Source organism: Nyctibius grandis, chromosome 15, assembly GCF_013368605.1.
Source record: "Nyctibius grandis isolate bNycGra1 chromosome 15, bNycGra1.pri, whole genome shotgun sequence".
Taxonomy (NCBI): domain Eukaryota; kingdom Metazoa; phylum Chordata; class Aves; order Nyctibiiformes; family Nyctibiidae; genus Nyctibius; species Nyctibius grandis.
Window position 1 is genome coordinate 10,508,424 of NC_090672.1, and position 25,422 is coordinate 10,533,845.

At 34.4% G+C, this 25,422-nt stretch overlaps 1 protein-coding gene across 4 annotated transcripts in view; it reads left to right on the plus strand.

Annotated features, from left to right (window-relative positions):
- Window positions 1–25,422, plus strand: part of CEP112 (centrosomal protein 112) — a 166,176-nt gene that overhangs the window by 23,476 nt on the left and 117,278 nt on the right. For all 4 annotated transcript variants that reach the window (XM_068413347.1, XM_068413348.1, XM_068413349.1 and 1 more), the window contains 9 exons: window positions 10,189–10,275; window positions 12,160–12,259; window positions 13,476–13,594; window positions 15,665–15,808; window positions 18,302–18,456; window positions 18,783–18,912; window positions 19,909–20,001; window positions 20,818–20,877; window positions 23,744–23,823. In XM_068413347.1, the coding sequence (XP_068269448.1) occupies window positions 10,189–10,275; window positions 12,160–12,259; window positions 13,476–13,594; window positions 15,665–15,808; window positions 18,302–18,456; window positions 18,783–18,912; window positions 19,909–20,001; window positions 20,818–20,877; window positions 23,744–23,823 (968 nt within the window). The remainder of the gene's footprint in view (window positions 1–10,188; window positions 10,276–12,159; window positions 12,260–13,475; window positions 13,595–15,664; window positions 15,809–18,301; window positions 18,457–18,782; window positions 18,913–19,908; window positions 20,002–20,817; window positions 20,878–23,743; window positions 23,824–25,422) is intronic.

Sequence of the window (25,422 nt, forward strand, 5' to 3'; positions counted from 1 at the left end):
ATCATTCTTTACATTTTTCTCTTTTTTTTTTTTTGTGAATGAGCACTCCCATTTGTTGTATGACACAAATTTTGTTTATAAAGATCATCAAGCCATGTGTATAGTTTTACTGCACCAAAAGTATTGGGATCTAGTGATATATTTATGTTAAGATAAAATCAGCGTGCTGCAGTGATGATGTTATAGTCGAGTCTTGGTCTGGCTAAAAGTGTTCTGAATTTAGGGTGTTGAAAGCAGCAGATTTACTGTGCTTCTCACTTATCTGGCAAGAGATTATAACTTGAAATTGTTTCATTTAACTTGAAAGAGTTACGTAAGGGCTGTGGTACAGATTTACCCCAAAAGGGATCATCCATAGAACGTTAGGGAAAGAACGCGGGAGGAAAGTAAGTTGTAGAACTTGGGGGGGAAAGTGAATAACAGTTGCTGGTGTTATCATAGAAAAGAGATTGGGTTTTAGGAGAAAAAAAACAAAAACCAACACTTGAAGAGAAAAATGTGTCCCTGCAGTTAGAAGGAGATGGTGATCAGTGAGCATTGTCCTTTCGGATTTGATGTCTTCCTCTTAATTGCTCAGTTCTGTAGCAGAATTAATGTATACATGAATTAAATGTTTAATGTATGCTAAATTAAAAGCAGTAAATAAAGTTCATATAGAGACAGTATCGTAAAAGAAGTACTCTTCTAATTAAACTGAGCTTTTACCAATGTAAAATTAACATTATTGTGCTTTTAGCTACATCTTGGGTTTGATATTTTTTCCTCATTGAAACCAGATAATTTTGTTCATATCTTCCAATTATGGTAACAAAATATATCAGTATTGTTCTCTTGTATATTATAATGAAATAAACGTGTTTGTGTGCTCATGTGTATGTATGTCTCTAGAGTTTAAACCTACTTGGTAGATGGGTATAGATACATATGTGTGTGGAATTGGGAATGCTGAATACAGCTAAAGGAACCTACTTAGGCATGTAATGGGGCTGGTGATCCTGTTTATGCTTTTTAAGCTCAGAGGTATGTACTAATAATAGGAGGAGAGTATTTTTGATGGACTTTCTGAACACATTTGGGTTGCAGAGACATCTGTAGGTGGGCCCAAAATGTGAATCTTACAACAACTGGAGCTTTGTGTGTTAGAATTCTTCTGATCCCTCTGTTCTTTACTTCCACTTCTTTTCCTTTACTGTTCCCCTTCTTTTGTCATCCTGTTCATCCAGAACTGTCCAAGTCATACTTCTGCTCATAAACATCTTGCTCTTTTCCACGGGGTAAATATTGTTAAGGTTTTTAATTCTAGTGAATATTCTTGTTACAATGTAAGAATGCATGTTGAGTTCTGTTCACTCAAGTGTGGCCCGTGAGAAGGGGCAAGAAAATGCAAAAAGGCAGATATGACATAATTATTGCTTTCATCTTGATTTTCACTTGTCTGTAACTTTTTTCTTATGACAACTTCATTCTGAAAATACTGTTTTATCCCCCTTAAAAATATTCCAAGCAGTGTGTATTATGACTTTGAATATTCTCTGGTTCCTTTGAATTTTCTCCTTTTATCCACAAACCTGATGTCTATTTTAAATGCAGTGTCTGATTTATATTGAGAATTCAGTTGTAATCAGTTGTAAACTGATTCTCACCACCAAGTAATCATTCTGAGCAGTAATCTGTTAGTTCATGTTTAAAAACGCAGCAATCTTGCCTCCTGTTAACATGATTTCTGGCTGATTAATGTCCTGTTGGTAAGAACATATGCAAGTTGTCCATTGTCTCCCGTGTGAGGAAATCGCATCCTGTCTCGCTTTGATAACTCTTCAGAATGTAATGTAATAAAACCCAAACCTTATTTTATTACTAGACTGGTGTGAGACATACAGTGTATGTCAAGATGAGACGTGTTTTCATAGACTGACTTGTGATTTATAACTCCTGATACTAATTGGTCTGGTCATGGAGATATATACGTACATGTAGTTAGTTAGTTATTTTTTTTGCAATAGTTTGTGAACTGTGGCTTTAATTATTGCACATATGTGCTGGAGACATTGAGAAAGATCAAAGAGGTAGGTTAGCAATTCAAACTAGTGTTTTAACCAGTAGAATGTCCAGATGGTTGCCAAGCAGCTGGGAATTAATCTTTTGCTGCATGATTAATCTCTACCTCAAAGCGTCTCTCTCTTTTTTTTAAAAAAAATAAAAGTAAGTTTGATTTTTTTTTTTTTTTTTTAAAACATGTATAGATCCTGGTTTTTAAGGGAGAAAAGACATTGCCTAGAAAAAGCAGGTACTATACACTGTTATTGCTACATGTTGCACTTGTGAAATAAAGGTGGGAGTACAGTTTTAATGACTGTTTTAGGAGATCCTGAAGTGAGAGTGAAAAGTTCAGTAGCTGCTGAAATACAACATATTTTAAAAAAAGGAATAACACTGGGGTAAAAAAGTAAGTGGTGTTGACTCAGTGTACACAGACTCCTTTACTTCACTGGACTGGGCACTATGCAGAATTATATGAAGTTTTCAAGTAGTATATACTATTTTATTATACTCCGTATACTTACTTTACTAACTTTCTGAAATCAGTGTGATTTCTGCATGTTCACAAGGTTCAACTGGGTTCAGTTTTCAGTGCTGGCAATTGAAGATACAGTTTGTTGCATTTCTGAGCTGTGTTTTATGAAGTTGCATCTAAGAAGTTATTACCATGTATGAGCTTTCATAATTTCTAAACATATTTTGAACTTCTTTTGGTATTTAGTGATGTCAGGGTCTCTACTACTAGTGGCAGACCTATTTGTTACGTATGGAAGTGGGACACTTGCCACTCCAAATAAAGCTGTTAAGTAATATGATGTGCTGTAGTGCTAATATGCATGTTATGCTTCTTAGCTATATAAAACATCCTTTAGAGTAAAAATACTATTTCAAGTTATTATAGTTGTTGGGATACAAAGCTGTATACTTTTCTCCCTATTCCTACCACCCCCAGCTTGGAAATCTATGAAAAATACATTGTTCTCTCTTGAAAGAGACTAATGACATTTACATACGAAGAACAATTGTCCATTCAATTATTTTTCTGTACACAGCAAATATGTATTAATGTTCAGTGTCATTTAAAAAATCAGACTTTTCTTGATGGGGGAAAGCTGGTATGATTTGATTTAGGACAAAGCCTTTCATTTTTAGTGGCTATAAACATGAGGCGATGTCATATTAATTTTTTACTTCAGTGAATTTCTAGTTTCTCTGTAAAAAAAAGAGTACTCTGTAAGAATATTATAACTGGGAAGTAGCAGTTGTAGTGTTTGTAAAGAGTAAAGATACAAAGAAGGTTAGATATGTGGAGAGAAGTATAAATGTTTGTTAGGTCAAATAATATAGTCCAGATCATAAACACAGACTTTTGTGGAGGGACCTTTGAATCTGGGCAAAATGCCATGTTTATAAAGGGTCTTTTTACATTCTAATTTCTGCCTTGCGTGTCTCACTGGTTTGATACTGCTTTGCTTTCAGGCTGTCTCTGGTTTGTCCAGACTGTAAGCTCTTTGCAACAGAGACTTTACAAGACATTTATTTCACCTTAGGCATTGCATCGGATAAAAATATTGATGATATTCAATGCAGAATTTGGAGTGGTTAATGATCTGCTCTTTCACAATGTAGTTATAAATTTTTCTTCTTTTTTTTTTTTTTTTAACTTTCTGTGTTACACTCAGAGGATGAGCACAAATATCAGGAAAAAAGCCCAACGTTAATGTGCATCCCAGATGGAAAACCTGCTTTTATTGTGCGTAATGTTCCACTAGGAAAAATATTATTTATGACTTCCTTTAATTTATAGGATTTGTTCTTGAAGTCTGATAGAGCCTTGGAAATTTCAATCAAGTAAAACCAGCTAGGTGGCAAAAGTCCACACCACCATCCTCCCCTCCCGCCCCTCCCAGACATTTTTGGGAAATGTCTGCAACTGAAACAGCGAGAAACAATGACTCGTGATATTTAAGAGAGTCTCCTTTGCATATCATAAAAATTCTTTGTGTCAAAGACTCAAAATAGTCCTTTTTTGTATGGAATCCCATTTATCAAGGGACAACCTGAACCCCAGGGAGATGCAGCAGGTACTGCTTCTGTACCCAGAACTCCTCTTGAAATCTTAACCTGTGAAGAAAAGCAAACTTCTCAACAGTGTATTTTATTTTTTTCTCAACAAAACGTTCATTCTTATCTTGCTTATTTGTTTGTAAGGAGTTTTGGTGGGGCTGCAGCCTTATCCATAGACCTCCATTGCTTTACATTGGCACAGCTTAAACGTTCTCCTGGTTTTAGCCTTCCTGGAATTTTATGGTGAACTCTTACACAGAAGGTCATCCACATCAGGTCTGTCTTGTATTTTGTTCAAGTCTGGAGACTTTTTCACCTATTATCCCTCAGAAAGGTTTATTCTAGGTAGTTTAAGCAAACAACAGGCTTTTGAGGGTCTTAACTCTTCCAGAAAATAACTTTTCCTCTTGCCTGTCTTTTAGACTTTGAGTAAAGGTCACTAAGCTCTCCTGTACAATGTGCTTCTTGAATGCCGTCTGCACTTGCAAGGAAATCAAATCCATTTGTGCTGTTAAGGCCTGTGGTCGTATTGATATTGGTCGTGATACGCACATTTCACTTTGCTATAGACCCAGAACATCAGTGTGTCTTCTCTCCTAACGTACTTTGCCTCTTTTAATTGTGAAGATTTTCCAACTCTTGGTTGTCATGGGAACAGAATATGATCACCCCATTGATCAATGTGTGAAAGATGAGGTGTATTTCTATATGCATTTTACACGTTTTACCCTTCCCACTTTCTCTTCATACTATAACAAATTTCTCTCTTCAGTTAAAAACGCTTCAAGAGTGGATACTGAATTGTTTGAGCAAGTGGGTAGAAGCTGCTCATTAAATATAAGATGCGCTATTAAGTTATATATCATGTGACAAGTGTGCTGGTTACAGACATCTGAGCGCAATGAAGTTGGAAGTGAATAATATTTTTTTCTACATTATGTAAACTCAGCGCATCAGTTTTGAAAACGGAAGATGAGTTCAATATGATTAAATTCTATATTTACTGTAGAAATTTCTGTTCAAATAAGTTGTTATAAAGGATGAATTTGTTTCCTTTTTTCCATGCCAGTGATTTTCTTTTAGATATTTAGGTGGTTATTCTGACTCCTAAATTGCTCTAAATGTTAAAAGTATTGATATACCTCAAAGCTAATCTTAAAAAAATTTTGAGAGTACAATATAAGATACAGAAATAACCCAATGAAAAAGATAGCTTGTTAATTATGATGTGAGATACGCTATTCCAAATTACTTTTGTCTGAAGTCAGCGTGTCTTTATGTATGATCTCGAATGTTTTGCTAGTACAGTATCTCCTGCCTTGGCCTACCTGTGTAGTATAACACTGTATAAATAGTGTATAAAGTAAACACTGTATAAATTATTGATATTTATTTTTTTAACCCTGGATGCAAAAATTGAGTAAACATGATTTGGTAGAAAGTTCTATTTGTTTGTTGGTTTTGTGGGATTTTTTTTTTTTTAAGAAACTTTTTTCTTCTATGAAAATATCAAAGCTTTGTATTACACACTGATTCCTTTTAGCAGCTGCACAACACCAAGACAAATAAGTTTTGTCGTATGTTGTAAGATATACAAGTCATTGTTCTGCACTGTTAGTTCTTACTTTGAAGGTCTCGTTTACTGTTTACATCCTTCTCCCCCTTCCTCGCTTCCTCCTGCCCTCCCCCATATATTCATAGACTTAGAAAAAAATCTGGCAAGCAACAAGTACTGTTTTGTCAAATATGTTAAACCTTGAAAATGCCACCTCTGGCCTAAGGGTGATTCCCGTAATGAAGACAAGTGAACAGTGATCAGCAGTTCAAAGCTATCTCTGATTAATATTGTTAATCTACTTATTGATTTATTTTTAAATCAGGGATTTAAATATTTCTACAAATTTTTGTAAATGGCGACAAGATGAATGTTTGTCTTCTGTCATGAAAAACATGAAAACCTTTTTTTTTTTTCTCAAGATTTATGACAATTGCAGATTAGACTCTATCGGTTCGAGTTTGACAGTTATTATTTACATTTTCATAGCACCTAACCTGTGCAATGAAAATGTAGGACAGTGGTGTGATGAAACCCCATTTTCAAGTAACTATTTGCTGGTTTTGGTGGTGTTTGTTTTGTTGTTGTTGTTTTTTTTTTTTTTCTTTTTTACATTAGGGAGAAAATGTGACTAGTCACATAAAAGCAGTTCTGTTGATACCACCCTCCATGGCTTTAACTAACAGGGACAGCACAGATGTTTGACATCAGTAATGTTTACATGGCCTTAGGGTTTAATTGCCTCATACTCTTTGTGAGGAGAATAAACAATGACAGAAATCCAAAGGAATGATGTTCGGGCAACAGCAATGGCTGCATTTCATACATAGTTGCAAACTTCTCAGTTATAGCTAAATATCTACACTCCTCTTTTGTCTGAATGGTGACATGCCATAAATTTAATGTTCTCTGTTGCCTCTTAACTGGTAATAGAAGGTATTAAAACTGATGAACATGAGCACAAGTAATTGCTTCTAACAAGGTGAATGGCTTTTCTAAGTTGTTTTTATCTATTTTCTCTAAAACTTATGAAGGTCTCTGATACTGTTGTAGGTTATTTTGTTTCTCAATATGCGTTTAATAAATAAAGCTGAAGTGCAAAGGGCGCTTTATAGAAGAGTAGCACATAAAGTTACGAAGTGCTATTCTGCAGGAAATTGTGACTAACTTAGTAAATGAGTTTTGACATTTGGTATCTGCAGATATGCGGTTGACTCAGTTTGGTATGGTTTTAATTTGAAAGATACTCCTTTATTGAAATTAGTATTTAATAACGTGTTTAAACTTTGAAATGGAAGGGAAGAAGTTTCACTCCCAGTTGTGATGAGCCCATTTGCTTCAACCCCAGCCTTAATGAGATCACTTTTAAAAATGTGTTTACATGACTCAATTTTTTTTATCTACATATGCGGTGAGATTGGAAGTCTGCCTTACACAAAGGGTGGGTCGAAAAGCAGATTTATAAATTAAAGCAGTACTCCAAGCTTTGCTGTAGGACACTTTTGTTGTCCTTATGCTTTCTGTTTTTTCCAGTTATTTTCCACAGAAAAAATTGTAAGTGGAGGATTTTTAAACCAATATATCTTTATTTTTACAGCAAATGCTCAAATTAATACTTCCAGAAGTTATGATGAAGATACATGTGTGTCTTGGAAGTATGGACCATTGTAAAATTTAAATGTTGGAGATTTTTAAATTTTATTTTATTTTTTGCCAGTTACTCATTACAAATACAGCTTTGCTCTTAAGACTAGCTGAAAACTCCACGTGCACATCAGCTATTGAATTTCAAACACTTTACTGTGGGGCTCCTAACATTTATTTATATAGTAGGTCCTGAAGGGACAAAATTATCTAAGGTGTAGACGAAGTAGATGGGGCAGGAAAATGTCTGGGGTGCTGAAACTTCAGAATTTCATTAAGTTTATAGAAGTTGAGGACCTTGAGTGCTTTTGAAGGTATCACCTTTTCAGCCCTCAGCTGATGAGGTGTTTGTCTTTGGGATTTTTCAAGTAAGGAAGCTTTTATTTTTTTTTTTTTTTACTCTTCAAAGAAAAACATAATTATTTTGTTATTACAGTGTCTTTATTAAGAGCTGACTTGGATACAGTTTTTAAATTTGTTGTTTGGTTGCAACTAGCTCTCCTTTTTGGAAAGGAGTCCCAAAATGTGTGAAATTTTAAGGGATGGCTGTTCTACTGGAAGTAGTGCAATGAATTAATGAACTAAAATTGATGAGAACTAGTGCAAGTGCAAGAATGGTGTTAAGTGGAAGATTAATGACAAAGAGTGGGAGCCAACTTCAAGTACAGGGATTTCTGCTGTCAACCTGTGGGAAAACAGCCATGTGGCTGAGAAAATCACCATCACTTGAAAATATATGTCCATATTTAATACAAGACAAACTTCAGAGTTTGATTTATTTTTATGTTCTTTCAACCTACAGAATAATAAAACATAGACCAGATCTCAGCTGATGCTAACCGCCAAGGATTAATTTACATCAGCCAAGACATTTTCACTTTATTAATGAGCTTTAAATGTAATGTGTTTGTGTGGATTTAATAGCTATGTGAGTGCAATAGCTATACATCAGTAATTCATAAGCTTTTAATGTAATTCAAGTAGATTGGAGTCTCTTTTGTGTTTAGTTTCTAGTATTTGTGTTTTTACAAGACCTTCATATTTATTTATGGAATCTTCACAAACTGTCTATCTGGAAGTGGATTACTGTGCTTTTTTTTTTTAAATCAACACTTATTTATCACCTCATACTAAGATTTTCTTCTATAATGTCACTTTGTTGAAAGGATACATGCATATATTTCTTTTCATATATACATATGTGTGTATTTCATGAATAGAACATGCATTTTTATTGTGGTGCTTATTTTTGGATGATAAAAGAGATGGCTGATGGCTGAGAATTCTATTTTCTTTGGCTTAATTGTCAATCTAACTTTTTTCCCCCCAGTAATTTGCATAAGACTATGTTCCTATTTAGTCTTAGGAGATAGGTAGCCTCTTTATATGTGGAGTAATAAGCAGGTCGTATACTTTGGGTATCAGTGGATGTGGAGTGCAGAAGTTGAAGGAATTTGCTGCTCTTGCTGCTTCTGCTTTTAGTTCTTGAGGAGTCTTCTATATCTGCTGCACAGCATTTTGCATTTTCGAGTTGACTTGGTTTTTTTTGTAGCTCACATTTTCAAGTCACAATAATGTAGTGATGTTTTCAAGTCATAATAAAAGAAAATATATAACACAAAGTAATAATATAAAATAAATTAATAATTTGCAGTGTTTATTGTTTGTATATCTTAGATAAAGATTCATGCTTGGATAACTACCTTTGATAAGTCAAAGGAATGAAAATAAAGGCAGAATGAGTAATGCTTGTTGGTTCCTTTAGAATTTGTCACTTGAGAGTATTAGAAGTTAGGCTCTTAGTTGAGCTGAACAGAAATTTGAGAACTGAAAATAGCTGGATAGTGATGGGAGTCCAAGCTCCAAGGCGGGTGGACCTCAGCACTATGGGCTCTTAGAACATCCCAAAGGCAAATACAAATTTTTCTGTTGGCAACAGTCCGTTTAAAGACGTCTTCTGGTGAGATGTTGGTACTCGCACTCCAATGATTTCGGTCTGACCTTATTAAAGTGAGGGGAGCTGTTGGGGTCTGTTGCTCTGGGGAAAGTTTCTGTCCACTTTGTTTTTTGAACAGTAGAAATGATTAAATGTAGAAGCAGATTAGTCTGAATCTCAACCCGAGGTGTCACTTTTGTTTTTTGAAAAACTCTGAGAAACACAAAATACCTATTGTATTTGCAGAGTCCTGAAGACAGTCTTTAAAGGCATAGTGAAACTATGCAAGAGATTTAAAAATACTTTAAAGATAAAAATTTAGACTATAAGTAAGAAGTGGCAATGTTATTGTGTCGGAGGGGTCAAGTACACTACTTTGAACAAACACAAGCAAAAGCAGGAAATGTATTTTAGCAATCAAATTCAGCAGCAAGATCCTTAATCCTGTTACAAGTACCCTTGAAAAGGAAATGTGTTTATAATGCGAAATCTGTGAATAATGGAAAACAAACAAAAATAAACATGCATCTGGGCTAAAGGACATTCTTTCTATAAATGTAACACCTGCCTAAAGAATAAAAGCAAGTCTACCATAGTTGGTATATTAACAGAAATATTAGAAGTTTCATTCTTAAGTGTTTATTTAAATAAAGGATGACAGCTTTTTCTGGGCAGTAGCAGTTGTTTTTATTGCCAACTAAAACATCTTACAAATTCATTTTCTAAATAAATATTTTAGGTTGAGATCTTTTGTAACAGTTTTTTCAAATAAATATGAAAATGCTGAGAAACCGAATATAGATTTTTCATAGCAATTATTTGTTAGTGACTTCCCATTGCCTTCTCAAAGACATAAATGAATAATTTAAAGTTATGCAAAGGTCATTAGTGTAACTTATTCTTTTTTTTAATTAAGTTATATATATGTTCTATTTTGCTTTTAAAGCTGGACATGAAAATGAAAATAGCAGAAGGTAGATTTTATGAGGAAAAACTTAAATTACAGCAGAAGCATGATGCTGATGTTCAAAAGGTAAGAAGTGTTTGTATTTTTTTCCAAAGACAGTATATAAAACAAAATAATAGAGAGTCTGATTACAATAAATAATTCCAAGTTGTACTTCTTCACAATTACAATTAATGTTCCTTTAAAGTAACATTGTAGGTAGCGGTTTGTATAAGCTGATAGGAATGCAGAATATTCTGTGATAACATAAACTTAGGAAGGGAAAAATGCCTGCAGAAAGCAGATGAAAATACAAGGTGGTTTGTTTGTTTGAACAGGACAACCTATTTTACCAGCCTAACAGCTTCTATGGATTCATATGCTGATGAAATCATAAACTTTTAGAGAGAAGGCACTCATATTATAGAAAAATGTGAACAAAGGTACTTAAAACAATGAAATTTTTATGTACAAAGTACAACAAATAACAGTAGGAAAATTGCAAGTATATCACGTTTCTACTAATACAGCAGTGGTGCTTGTTCTCATGTCTCTGCTTTGACACTGTATCTTAAAGCACAGGCTGGTCAATAAACAGTTCGTTATTTATGTTATTGCATTGTTAAAGCTATATGTGGCGTTTAATTCTTCACAGCAATAAAATGACGCCAGATATACTTGCTTTGGGTTGAGTTGGATTTGTCTTTATTGTGTTGCGTAACACCACTTTTGGGAAGATTACGAGAACACTATCAAAGACCACACTGTTACTTTTACTACCATGTTTTAAACATATGGGGTCAAATTCTGCAAGGTCCTAAGTGCCTTCTGAAGCACTCTGATCCCAGGAACATAATGGGAGTTAAATGCTTAGCGTCAGGATCGTGAGGACTTATCCTACTGTAAGCTTTGCATTACTGAGTACCTCTGTTTTGTTTCTTAAGACTGAGTCACAGACTTGGAGGAAGTTAGTTGACACAACACTATGACACATCAAAGCCTCCTGGAAGGAAGTTAATATTTGGTCAGGTGCATATTTGGCTCATCTGTTCTCAAAGTCTGCAAGCATAACTAGCTCGCAAAGCTGAGAGTCTAAAGGAAACAGCTTTGTGAGAATAAGAAATAGTTTAAATGCTTTCTCATCCCTTGAGTTGTCATCCTTTTCTAACTGATGTTAGAATTCGGTCTTTTGAAGTTGTTTAATAACGTTGGATATTTTAGAAAAGGTTAAATCGTGTCATATTAATCTTTAAAGACACAAACTATTTAATGCAGATGGAGTAATATTGTTCTAAGATGAAAGCTTCTGTTTGATGAGAGATTTGGGGCACTGTTATAAAATTTCTGTGACTTTAATGTTTATCTTGAACATGAAGTTTAAATTAAAATACTATCTCAAAGTGTGCAAATATTCAAGCATTTTTTTTTTCCAAAATCAGTGTGTAGGGGAGTGTGAATGTACTTGCTCTATTCCAAGCCATTGTTTCTGGAATACATGCAAAGAATTGCAATTGGTGAAGTATGACAGAGTGTAATGAAGTTCACCAGTTATTTAAGTATTTCTTAAACCTGCTGAGAATTTTAGATGCTTTTAAGTAGTATTAAGCAACATAAATATGAAAAGGGAAACAAATCCTTCCTGTTTGCGGTAGTAGCACCATGAAACTTCCAAACTCAACAAAAGGAACATTGGATTTACCCAAGTTTAAAAGAAAACAAAAAGACCCACCTAAAACATGAAATTCCTTTTTAATCTACTCTGCTGCCTACATTTATCTAAATCAATCCTTTGTTTATGACTTGGCAGTCTTAGCTGTGAAAATTACTTAGATTTAATCACTTAGTCCTGTATGACCTAAGCACTTCTTGAAGGCAGCTCCTTTGACAGAGATCAGTGTGTACTATTTTACACACCGGCTGTAGTTTTGGGTTTTTGGCCTTTTGTTAAAGTATTGTGAATTTTCTGTACAGATTTTGGATAGAAAGAATGATGAAATAGAGGCATTGAAGTCCCTCTACAAAACCAAACAAAACGAAGCTGAGGAGACGATTAGAGAACTGGAGAAAAAAGGTAATTTTTATATTCACAGTTGTTGTTTTCTGCGTGGTGGTGGTGTACTGCATCCTTCTTGCGGCTGTGGGCTTATGTGTTCCTTCGAGGTGCAGATGTCCCTTTCCTCTTCATTTGCAGGTCTTGACCTAATTTTTTCCTTTAGATTTTGAGAGGCTTTTCTGGTTGTCTTTGCTGTCCAGTTTCCAAACCAAATTTTCCAAGAGGCAGTGTGATCTTGTTACATTTAATACTTACAGGTTTTATGAGCGTCACCAAGAAAAGTTTCTCTAACGGTACCAAAGTATTTTGACCGCTTATTTCAAACTTTTTGGAATCTCTGGCTCAAGGTTAATTTATTTATACATTCAGTACATTTTAATCAAACCACAATGTATTATTTATTTAGGACTATTGCGGCAAGAGACTTCAAACATAAGTAGTAGTCTTGAATATGTACTAAGCACAAAACTTGGCCTGAGTGTGGCTTGTCAGCAGTTTTTCAATGTTAGTTTCTTTTAGAATTCCTTGGAGTCCATTTACACTATGGACTAAACCACAATATAAAGTAACACACAAGTTTGGTAACCTACATCCAAAAAGGAAGAGAGTTCCATGTGTATTGTTTCCTGCTCCTTGGCAAAGTAAATTGTTCAGCAAGGGATCTGGTGCTTCTGTTGGTGGGCTGGTGGTTGCACTCAGCTGGAAGGGGTTGTGTTCAACTCACCTACACTCTTGCTAGATAGTGAAAATCATCAGTCACTTTTGAAAAGTGAATATGTACCTGCTTTGTTTTCCACAAAATTTGTCAGACTCTGAATTCTTGATGCAATCACTTGCAATTTAAGTTGGGGAAGTTGATTTCCTTGTGTATCTTGGGCATTCAACCTTCACAAGAACCTTGTCTCCTAAGGATGCACATAAAATCAGGTTAAAAATGCCTGTTTTCTTTATGTTAGAGAATTTTGTTCATGTATATTTACTGCTACAGTAAGGACAGCTCACTATGAATATTTTGCGAAGTAGAGAAGAGAGAATACCTTGTAATATTTTAGTGACACAGAATCTAAGTGCTAAATTTTAAAGAAGCACATGAATTAAGTATTTTTAAGAGCCAAAAAACATCAGAAAGCCAGGTCGACTGGAAAACTGATGTAATCTGATTGCATCTGTTGCCAACAATGAAAAATTCCAGAAGTATCTCTTGAATGGTTGTTTATTTTCCCATTTTTGACAGTTCAGACCCTTGTTCGTGAGTCACAATTCGTCAGAGAAACGAAAGAGAAGCAGATCATGGAGTTAAAGAAGATGTGTGAGCAAAGCAATGATTCTTTGAAGAATGAGTGGGAGAAAAGGGTAATGAATGACTAGTACCAGCTTTCTTTGAAAGACTCCTACAGTGTATATCTGGGATAATACATTTGTGTCACTTTAAAAAAAATATATAAGGAATATGTTACTTTTAGTGATATTTTCTTATGCTGGTTTTATTTTTTTCCTGGATTATTCTTGCAAAACTCTCTTTGCTGATGCTTGCACCCTCACCCCCACCCAGCCTCGCCCAGCTGGTTGCTCTGTTCCTGGGGTTCATCGGGCCCTCTTGGCAAGTCTCTGGATGTATTAGGGAAGTGTTTATTTCTGGTTGACCTGACATGGAATTTTAATCTCGATAAACCTGCTGCTACCTGCTGCCACGGTGATTCCTTTGAACTATTATTTTTGCATTGGGTCATGAATTCTTCGATGTATTTTTATTTATTGTTAGACTCAAGACAGCGGCAAAGCAGAGAGACAAGCATGTTTATTGCAAGACAGCTTCACCTTTGCCTGGATTATTGTCAGTATTTGTCTTGCCTACCCCTCTTGGGAGAGAAAGGGTCACAAAAAGGGCAAAACCACCTCCCTTCGTAGATGAAATATGCTGTTTAATTTAATTTTTTTGCAGCCCTGCATCTGGAAGTGATGTTGGTTTTAACTCTTGTCTTGTAAGAGATAAATAATAAATCTTGTCCTTTGTGCTTAAGGCCTTGAGGCTTCGGTGGTAGGTGGTTTTTTGTTTTAGAGAAGCAGTATTTTCAGCCCGAGGTCATCCCACTCTTTGCAGTTACCTAGCAAGTGCTGTTTCTACAGCTGTAACTGCCACCAATGATGCCAGTGTGCAAACAAGAAGGCAAATTAAAATGCTAATATTAATCTTAACTTAATGAAATTATGGAAGTGAAATCAGAGCATGTATCTTATGGAAAAATGTGGATAGTGGGAAGTATGATGGAAATATAGTAAAAATTAACAGTGCAATATTTTTATAACTTCATGTACTACTTCCTTCTGTGTACTTTTTCCTTTGAATAGATGCAGGTTATTTGAATAGTCATTGCTGACAATAATGAAAATGTTACTGTAGCCTGTTGTACAGCAGGTAGAGACATTCCCAGAATTTTTAGTTTTATTTATATCTTATGCACCTGGAGATGAAATATTTATTTATTTATTTTCCCAGATTAGTTTTAAAAGGATCTCAAATTCAACAAATCTTCTGAACAACACACTATATACACGATACCTATAATAATAATTTATTAGCGTTCTTATATTTTGGATGAAAAATTTTATGTTGTTACTGCAGACTGTTGAAGTCTGTTAAATACTGGCCCAGGTTCACAGACGCCTCCATGATTTTGCTAGTCTGTGTGTTGGAGAGAAAAATCTATACTTGTGCAAATTAACCTGATTTTCGCAGTGCGTTTAGAATGATGCTTTTATTTTGTATATTGTAGCTTTCTCCTTCAGCTGTGAAATGGATTTGTTAGAAACTTGAGAAATACATAATAGCTGTTATACAACCAATACACCGTACAAGTTTTGTATGCTAATTTGGCAGGACATTATTCTTTACTATTGTATAGATAGAAAATATAGATTTGAGGCTGCTTGATTAGATAGGGAGGCTACTGGTGTTTAGAATATTAATCAAGGGTTAGTAATGACACAAATAATCCTTTTATTAGACAAGTAGATAATCAAGACTCTCCATCTGCTTAGAAATTGAGAGGCGGGTAAACTGGCAGTGTATCAGGAGAGAGTATTAGTGTTTCTGTAATAGAAATCCATTAATTTTGTGCAACAGTCATTGGTGTTCAGTTTCAATAAGTAAACAAACAGAATAGCAGAGAAGGGCAAAAATATGTATGTGTTTTAGTATTCTGTACAGATAAGTTAAGTCCTCTATAAATTTTTAAATGACTTCTTCTAAATTACCACTTTATAGAGTCATAGTAGACCTACTTAGTGAGGCAATGATCTAGTTTTGTTATAGAGGACAGAAATGTGGCCTGTGCTTGTTAGTTATTCTGTTTATAGAGTATAATACTTAAAAATGCTAGTTTTATATGCCACTTATTATTTGGTAATATTTTTGTGGTGCAGCTTCACAACATTGTGGCTGAGATGGAGATGGAGAAGTGTAATATTCAGAAGAAGCACACAGAAGATATGCAGCAACTGTGTGAGGACACCAATGCTCATCTTAGCAAAATGGAGAAAGATTATTTGGAACAGATAAAGTCAACTGTACGTTTTTTGTAAATATGTCATGACAGCAAGTGTCTCTTGCAGTATTCAAATTTCATGCATTTGTGCAAAAGTGTGCATAAATACTGTTGAGCTGAGAAATATTTTTATAGTGCAATGCAGTTGTTTTGTCTTGGGAGAGGACAGTGTCCTGGCAGCCAATCCAACAAAGGATTTTTCCCCTTGAATAAAATTAATCGAAGTACAGCCCTTCAGTGAATATTTCACAGATACATATTTGTATTGAAGGACTGAGCATTTCTCACGGTTTTTGATTCAAGTTAGCAGAACTTTTGTCTCTGTAGGTTTCTAGATTATAAAAAAGGATTTATATAGTACATATATTTTCATAGATACACGTGACTTCTTACTTACCCACCTCTTTGAATGATCAAATGCTTTTGTTAGATTAAAGATCAAATAAAAAGTATTTTTAAAATAATTGTATTATTTTAATTTATTACATTTCTTTCCTAGAATAATTAGAAACATGTAAGCAGGTGTAATTTGGATTTTGTGCCTGCTATATAAACGATGTCAAAAACAAAAAATTAACAAGTATCCTGAAGAAAACATCCTGTACTTTTTATCAGTATGAGGTATGAAGAAAATTGAATGAGTGAAAAGACAATGTCAAACAAAATTTATTCCTTTATTAATGAATGTTGAATTTAAAAATTAGCATTCAGATCATGTCATAGGTAAAAGTAAATACAGAGAAAAATGGACACAGTCTGTCAGCAAGATTGAATTTAAGAACCATCAAAACTAGACAGATCTTGCTGAGCAGCTTCAGATTTAATAATTAAACGAGGTAGAGTTCAAGGCAAGGCTTAAGATGAAAGACTAGACTGTCACTGGAAATTAGTTTTCTTTTTTTCTGTCTCTCTTTCTTTTTCTCTCCTGATTTTTGGGGTTTTTTGTTGGTATTTCAGAGTTTCCTTGTTCAGAGTTTCATGTTGTCAAGAATGCCATTGCTGTTAGCAACTGAAATTGGCTGAACAGTTTAACTAATACCGTAGAACTGATAAGTAGGGTTTTGTGCATTGAACAAGTATTAACTTCCTGAGGGGTGGCAGGGCAGGGAGGAATTATGATGTTTGGCAATATGTTAAGTATGACTTTTTTTTTTTGTGGTGGTGGTCTTTTAAAAAAACCAAAACCAACCAACCAAAAAACCCAGTTCATGAAATATCTGAAGCCACACGACAAAGTTCAGGTGCCCATTCTGGCAGTGTGAGGTTCTTGCATTACTCCAGGCTCATTTCACAATTCTGTGACAGTTGGGCACTGACCTGAGATGGCAGATGTTTGAGTTTTCATTTTACTTTAACAGAGGGTGAAAATACTGTTCTACCTCCCTAATCTTCAGACCTTTGTTAATATAAAAATAACTCTGATATGTACATCCTGGAAGGACAGCTGTGTCTTATTTTTTGACTCCAGTCTCCTGAGGAATTATTCTGTTATTTCCGTGCATATTAACATAAATTTAGGGAAGAATGGGAAGTAGTGAAGTAATCTCATGCTACCTGCCTGTTCTCATTCTGCAATTTTAAAAGTTGTTTGTATTAGGAGATGAAGTTCTGGGAAAAAGATACAACTTTTGGTAGCTGTTTGTAATTTATTGAAAGGAAATCAGTGTAATTAAACAAATGATATGGAGAAGTGGATTAGGGAAAGGTATACCAGGAGAGAGTTCAGCAATGTGCTCTCAGTCCTGGTACGAATTTGTTATATTTACGTGCACAACACTTTCCTTCTCTGTGTGCCTCCATTTTCCAGTAATAAAATGGAGATGATATATTTACCTTACAAGGTGACTGGTGAGTTATTTAGTTAATATTTGTTAATTGATTTGAAACACAAATAGATAGCATTTGCACTGTTAATGTAACATTTCTATTGTAATGTTCTGCTTGTATCCTTCAAATCCGTAGCAGATATTACTGTATCTTGTTGTTTGTCCTTGGAAGTGGTTTTGCCAAAGTGTGCACATAAAAGGCAGTTGTTTAAAATCCGTAATTCTTTAGCAACCTAAGTAAAATCTTTTATATATATAGTTTTTTTCCTCAAATACTCTTTCCCACATGCAGGTTGTACATATTGCTAATAATAACATGCTTTTTGGTTAATGGAAGGTCTAAAAATGCTTTGCGTGTATTATCATCCATTACAGTTTTCCATAGAAATATCTGTCGCCTCTCCCATTTTAAAAGATTTGTAGTTTAGAAATCAGTTGCACATGTTGTTTTGCTTAGGGGAGAAGACGTTACTTTGGTGGTGGGGGGGAATAGACATCCATATTTTGAAGATTTATTTATTTCTTATATACAACATAGAATTTACTGTCATGATTGATGACAGCTTTGCTATTGTAACTCTTGTGTCTCTGGACCACCAAAGAATCTCGTTGCTCTAGGCTACTGAATAACAACAGAGGTATACCCTAACTTATTCTTGTGTTTTCTCAACAATGACCTATTATTTTAGAACGAGACGGTCAAAAAACTGGAGGCTCGTGTCCAGCAGTTGACTGTTGAGGCTGAAAGTAGTAATTTACAGTGTCAAAAATGGTCTCAAGAAAAGACTGATGCAGAACAACGTTACCAGGCCGTACTCTCTGAACTTCAGGAAGTGAAAGCAAGGTAATTAAATAGTGGTTGCTTTTTTTAACATTGAAAAATATGGAATTTCTGAAAGCAAACATTATTCACTTTATTTCAAGAACTCAGTGAATGGTAATTGGCATTAGAAAATTGTGACAAAAATGCGTTAATTGATATAAAACTCATTTTGGAACTGACCCAACCATCGTAAGGAGTATTTATCTTTGTTATTTATAAGCATTTTATTCTGTTACAGTGAGCATATGGTACAGGCAGACTTGCATGCTCTGTAGAATTGATAGTGAGCAGATAAGATGCCAAAATATCAAAGCTATTTCCATATTCTGTTTGCTTAATACTTGTAGGCACAGCTCACTTCAAAAAGACAAGGACCATATTGTCCAGGAATTTGAGGAGAACGTTCAGCAACTACAAAGTAAATATCATGTTGATATAAATTTTATAAAGCAGGAACATGCTCTCTCTGCAGCTAAGGTATGCTTCCACGTATAATAGGTGTTAAAATGTTTATTTTTTAAAATGGTCTGCTCAGGATAAATGTAATGCTTATGAATAAATCCAAGGAACTCTTCAGTTCCCTAAGTTATTCATGCGCATAAGTTTTTAAAAAAATTGTGATTTCATTTTTCGTTCCCATATTTGACTGAAAAATCATCTGAAGTTGACTGATAATTCTGGGGTGTGTGTGTATGTGTACATAGAGGTATTTCCATAGCTGATTCAGATGAAGTCTCTTTGCGCTTCTGTAAAAATTCTGGATACCAGAGGACCTCAGCACTCTTAAAGACTTAATGTTTTCATAAGGCCTCTACAATGAGGGAAAATATTTTTTGCAGAAATACACTGTCTTGCAGGCCTCTTTAATATGGAACATTATGTTAAATATTTGTGTTTAAGAAATTATTTTTTTAATTCTGCACATGTACGTTCCACCCAAAATGTAATAATTCTGTTTTGTTTCTATAAAAACATCTATCAGGTTGATATCTACCAATATGCATATATTTGTATATTTAATATATATTTATTAATATTTGTTGAATATATTTAATATTTAATATATGTTTAATATAATTTTCAAGTTAAATGACTGTAGAAAAGGCTGAAGTTTTAAATACCACCTGCTAATCTTAGAGCAATAGGACAAATGGAGTCTTTTACAATTATTTAGTGGAATTCTGGGAGCTTTGATTATACTTTACTCCATTTTATTTACAAGGTATTTTTCTTTCTTTCAGTCATTAGTGCCAAGGTTTTTTGTTATTACTTCTTGTGGTTTTATTTACATTTCTAAGTTCACCAGATGGATAGAAGTGATGTTGTAAACTCATAAAGGTTTTTTTCCCAAGTTGATAATTTTTTCTGATTTCCAGGCACCTTTGAGAAATAAATTTACAAACCAAAAGATGTATCTGTAGAACTAGTGAGGAATGCAACACAAAAATTCCTTTTTCTGTTAAATCCCTACAGGCATCTGATGTGATTGAAGAATTACGCCATAGTGTGTCTCTATTAAAACAACAGTTACAAGATTCAGAGCATCAAAGACAGCAGCAGCTGAGGGTGAGCCCTGAATTTCTTATCAGTAATGACCAGCCCTTTTTACTTTTCCCAGTGATTTGAATGTTTAGATAGCCATGCTAAAATACACTTATATATAACATGCATCTTTATATGTATTTTATTCATAGAAATATATAAAGTGTCACCTTATGCTTAACAGTTGCTTTAAAAAGTGTGACTAAAAGAGATCACTTTATGGGTGGTAAGAGCAGAATTTTCACAGGAACTTTTTGACTGTTGTAATTCACATGTTAAAACAGTATAAACGTGTATCAGTGGATTATAGAGAAGGACGTCAAAGAATTTTGAATATCTTTTTTTTTTTTTTTCTAAACTGTAAACTTTTTTAAGTTTCAAAATTGTTTTTATTTTTGTTGCTATTTAACAGTTCTGTTCAATATTCCATCTTCCTATAGGCATTTAAATTAATCCTTCTATCTCAGGATAATGAGTTCCACATCTGTATCATGTATCAATCCTGTTTGAGTTTTGGCATCTACTTTTCCTCCTATGTCTTTCATTTCACAGTTGATGAATACAGAATGGCATTTTAATAGCTCAGGAGAACAAGTTGCTTTTTCGCTTTAGACAACATGAATCATGACTTCCAAGATAGTTTTATGTGTGGATATTTTTGCTGTTGGCTGAATTTTTTTGTGTGTCAAAGAATTTTTTAATGATGATATAAAGTGGATTTTAAATTTTTATGGACTGTTCTATATAATAGCAAAAGTGTGTGTGTTTAATGACTGCTTTGAAAGGAAAGAAAAATGTCATTTGTTTATTTATTTAGAGTACACATCTCTTCCTTTGCAGGATCAAGAATACCAGCTTCAACAGGACAAACTTCACTTGGAGCGTATGTATGAAAAACAGGTAATGTTTTCAGGAAAATACATGATCTTATGGACATTTCCAATTTTGTTGTATACAGAAGCTAAAGGTTTAAATTCTGATATCCCCAAAGAAGTAAATTTTGGAATCCAAGCATTTCACATGGATTGGAAAAATAATTGGACAAATTCAAGGAAGACTTTAAGTACAGCTGTTAAAGCACAGAGATATCCCCCCTGATTCTCCATTCCTGTTGCCAAATGATGGGGGCTGGAGGAGCATTTCCAAAGTAGTGCTGCTGTGAGCCTGTCCTCTTTGTATATGCTTCTCTTGTTGGCATCTGCTGTTAACTGCTCTTAGAGAAAAGGTAATGAACTCCATTGAACTTAGACTAACCTGTTGTCAGTGTTTGTATGTTCTTCCATACCTCTTTTTCCCAGTATATCTGCATTCCATACTTTCCCGTGATTTCAGTGTATTCTCTATATATTGTCAACATGCATTATTTTTACATCAGAAACTTAAATTAAAAAACATAATTCTCATCAAAAACACTTCATCTTAAGGCACTTTGCAAACACTGTCTATTCTTTTAGCCTTTAAACATGAACAAGTTTCAAATTAAACTTCAATTTAGTAACGTTGTATGTTCAACTTATGCAGTGTTTAGTAAGAGGGTGTGTTAGATGCCTATTTAAGTGAAAGGATGTGTTATTTAAACATGTCATTTCCAAATGTGGCAAATTTATAACATAAAATAGTGAATTGTGATCATAGCTACTTGTCACTTGGTAATAGCGTTTGCAACATGAATTGTAGTGAGTTTTTGGTTTGAGTTAGAGCCTTCTGCTGACTTGAGTTCAAATACTTTTTCATTCTGAGATATGTTTTGGTCTAATCCTAGCCTACATTTGTGTCTTTAAACAAGTCATGGTTTTTATGAATGTTGGTCTCAAGAAAAGCCTAGCATTGCAATAACATTGCAGGTCAAAATAAAAATGTGTTAGTGTAATGTGGATATCTTCTAGCTACTGAAGTATAGTGGACATTGGATTATTGCAATACATCACTTCCATTCCACTGCAGATAAGTACGGATTAATTGTGGCTGGTAACGTTTCTGGGCATCAACTCCAAATGCCATCAAATGTTCACACCTACACTGTTAAACTTTACGATTCTGGACAATAAGGTGGATGCATCCATGTACCTTTCTGCAGTGGCGCCTGTCCTGTGTGAATCCTGGATGAGGTTTGAGGATCATTTGGGAAAATGCTGCTTAGCATGGGCGGAGGGCATGTCAGCAGTCACTCTACACTAGCGAGCGCAGATACTGAAGTTGTAACTGTGTATCAGTAAACAAGGAAGTAGACCCTTTGTTTTCAATAGATAACTTTGCAGCAGTTTGCCTATTCATAAAGTTTGATGTAACTGTGTTTTCAAAATAAAGTCTTTGAGAAAGGAGGAGAAAAAATACATGTGAACAATCTATGGATATAAAACCATAAGATAGTATAGATTGGCCCATAAAATACTAAACCAAGCTTGCCTTCAAGTAGAGGAATCATGAAGTCTCCGGTGCAATCTGTTCACTTAAGAGCCTACCCATTATCTAATAATCTTTATTAGTCTACAGTGGCTATTGCCTGCTAGGATATTTAAACATCAAACAAATAATAGGTAGTAACCCTAAATGTCACTGCTTGATTAAATGTGCTTATCTGCTGAATCAGGAACCAGTTAGGCTGAATGGTTTTACAAGCAAAGGAAACACCTGCTTTTTATAAATAATCTACCGCTTGTTTTCCAAACATTCAGCTGAGCGTAAGAACAGTGACAGATTATTCCTGAGCGCCATTCTCGAGCCAGCTGTTAAATATATATAATTTTGCCAGGTTTGGCAGCTCCTTCTTTACACTCTGATAGAAGCCCATCAGTTTTGAGGCTCTTTCAAACCAACTAAGTGTTCAGGCTTCCGTGTAGTAAACACCTACATGGAGCTGTTTATGGTAGAGAATCTCAGAATTTTTTTTTATCGTTAGACTATACTCTTATGCTTCTGACTGTACACTTATTAGAACACATTTGTCTTTATTGTAGTGACTTAATAAAATATAATATTGCAAATGATTGCAGGTGAATAGAGGATTTCCCGTGCTCCCCACCTGATAAAGAAAAACAGGGTTAGTAGGTGCCATTGCCACATTGTTACTTGAGCAAGCCTAAAAGCAAAACAAACTCTTCTACATAATCTGCCTTTGGCAAAAAACATTATGAAAACCCATGGCTTGTACCATGCCTGGAGGGTTGCCAAATTCCGAAGCTGCTTTCCTCTCTTAATCCAAAAGTACCTGAGAAAAGAATTCTTCATAAAAATGTCTGCTCCTGGTTAGTGAATTTAGGAAGTGGGAGTGAGATTTCATTCAGTGTCTTTTGGGACTATATTGCTTTATAGGGAGAGAAGGAATTTCTCAGATTGCTAGGACAATTTCCTTGTGGAAGAGCTCTTGAAAGTTGCCATCTTCATTCTGTGTTGATTAAATACTAATAGGAATAAAAATAGTATTTCAAATTTAAATGATAACTAAAATATACTATGAAAAATACAAACATTTTAGAGAAGAATTAAAGGGCCTCGAAGTTATTCCTTTTTATCTAATTAGTGATACATCCTTATTCTAGAGAATAATACTCATTTTGAGAAAAAAAATAGCTATATTGGCCATATTATTATACTTTATCTCTTTGTTAATACTTATTAATGCATTTTATGTAATTTTAGAGATGGTTGTCTATATCAGTGCAAAAGAAATATGCAAAACAAATAGTTTTTATAATCTAAAATAACTTTTTTTTAAATCAGAATTTGTTTTAGCTAAAATATGGTATCTTTTTTCTTCAAATGGTAGATTCATGGCGTCCAGAATGATTTTGATAAAGAAAGAGGGGATGCTCAAAAGAAAATTCGTAAACTGGAAGAGACACTGAAGTAAGTGAACTTGGAATAATTGTTGAACCATCCAAATTTTTATTCACATTTATTCAAGAAACTTATGCTTTGTCTCATCTAACTGCCTTCCTATAATTTGTCTGGGTTATCTTCCCATTGTAAAGGGTTTTTTTCGCATCTTCAGGGTTTTAGTCAGCCATAAAAATTTAAAAAGTAAAGCAAGAACCAAGCCAGCCAAATTTTTTGACTTTCAAGGGGTAGGAATAAAGCAGAATTGAAGTTAATGATTTCAGCTGGTCTTGTTCTGTCAAGTAAATGAAATCTGCTTCACTTTAGAATGGATAAGTATTGGCAAATAATCAAAAATAAAGACTATTTGCTTTGGACTGTTTTAGAGGAAGGGATAAATTTGAAAGATGTATTTATTTAAATTATGTTTTACCTTGATTTATTATATTTGTAATTTTTTTTAATATCCATAAATTACAACTTTAATGTGGATTTTTTTCTCTTTGGTACCACACTTTTTTGTGCGAATACTTATTTTTCAAACATAGCTGAGGTTCGGAGAAATGGCCTACAGCAAACAGAAGACATTTTTCATTAGCTAACTTGGAACAGCTTCTTTGCTGACCTTGTACATTAAGAAACTAATCAGGATGCAACAAGTTTGATGTTTTCTGAGTGGAGGAGCGGTTTACATACAGCAGATGCATGTATGACAAGATTGACTCTTGTTATACTGCTTCCATTTTTGATTATGTACAATATTATTTCCATATGTTTATCCAGCTTGAATTCAAAGTTATGGTAATAATTTCTAAGGAAAGCAGATTATTCTGAAACAAACCAGGAGTTATTTGCTAAAACTACTCAGTTAAATGTTGCAATGTATCTTATCTAGGCTGATAGAGGCATTGTGAAGATACTTCTGTTCAGTAAAAGTCACAGGGCTGAAGTCTGTATTCCTTTATTTCTATAATCTCTTAGGTATTTGGCATCAATAGAGACTATCTTAAATCACTACAGACATTAATAAAAACTGTAGCTTTTAATCTTTAAATTCTTTACACTGACTATTATTTATAATTTTAGAGAGACTGTATGTTTATCAACTAAACGTAATCTTTTAGTATTTTAACGTCTGATTCATTGATAGTGCAGTTTCATTAAATATCTTCCATGCCTTTCAAATAACAAGTCAGTTTGCACTTATTTATGTTAATAAAATATGTCTGACTTTACAGTCCACTGGCTGCTCAGAATTTATTCCCCATGTGGGTGCTCTCAGCGCAGAGTAAACATGGTAGTGCTGCGCTTCAGGCAAGTATTCGTGAAGTGGGTTAGTGTGCGGTGGGTTTTGAACTTACTTTTTAGGTAACAGCACTGTGCTGAGCAGCTCTGTAGGTAGCTGAGGGGATCCTCATTTATTTCAGGTATTCCCTAGATGTAGTTAAGCTTAGGTTTAATGTTTGGATTAGAGTAAGGATTTGAAAGACTAAAATGTCAAGAACCCAGTTTACTGGTGGATACTTGAGGGCCCACAAAGTTAAGATGATTTTGGCAGAGGCCAGTCCCAACCTTGTGCTTTTGTGTGAGTGGGTCCTTTGACCCAAACTGAGGACAGGTGACCCTCTG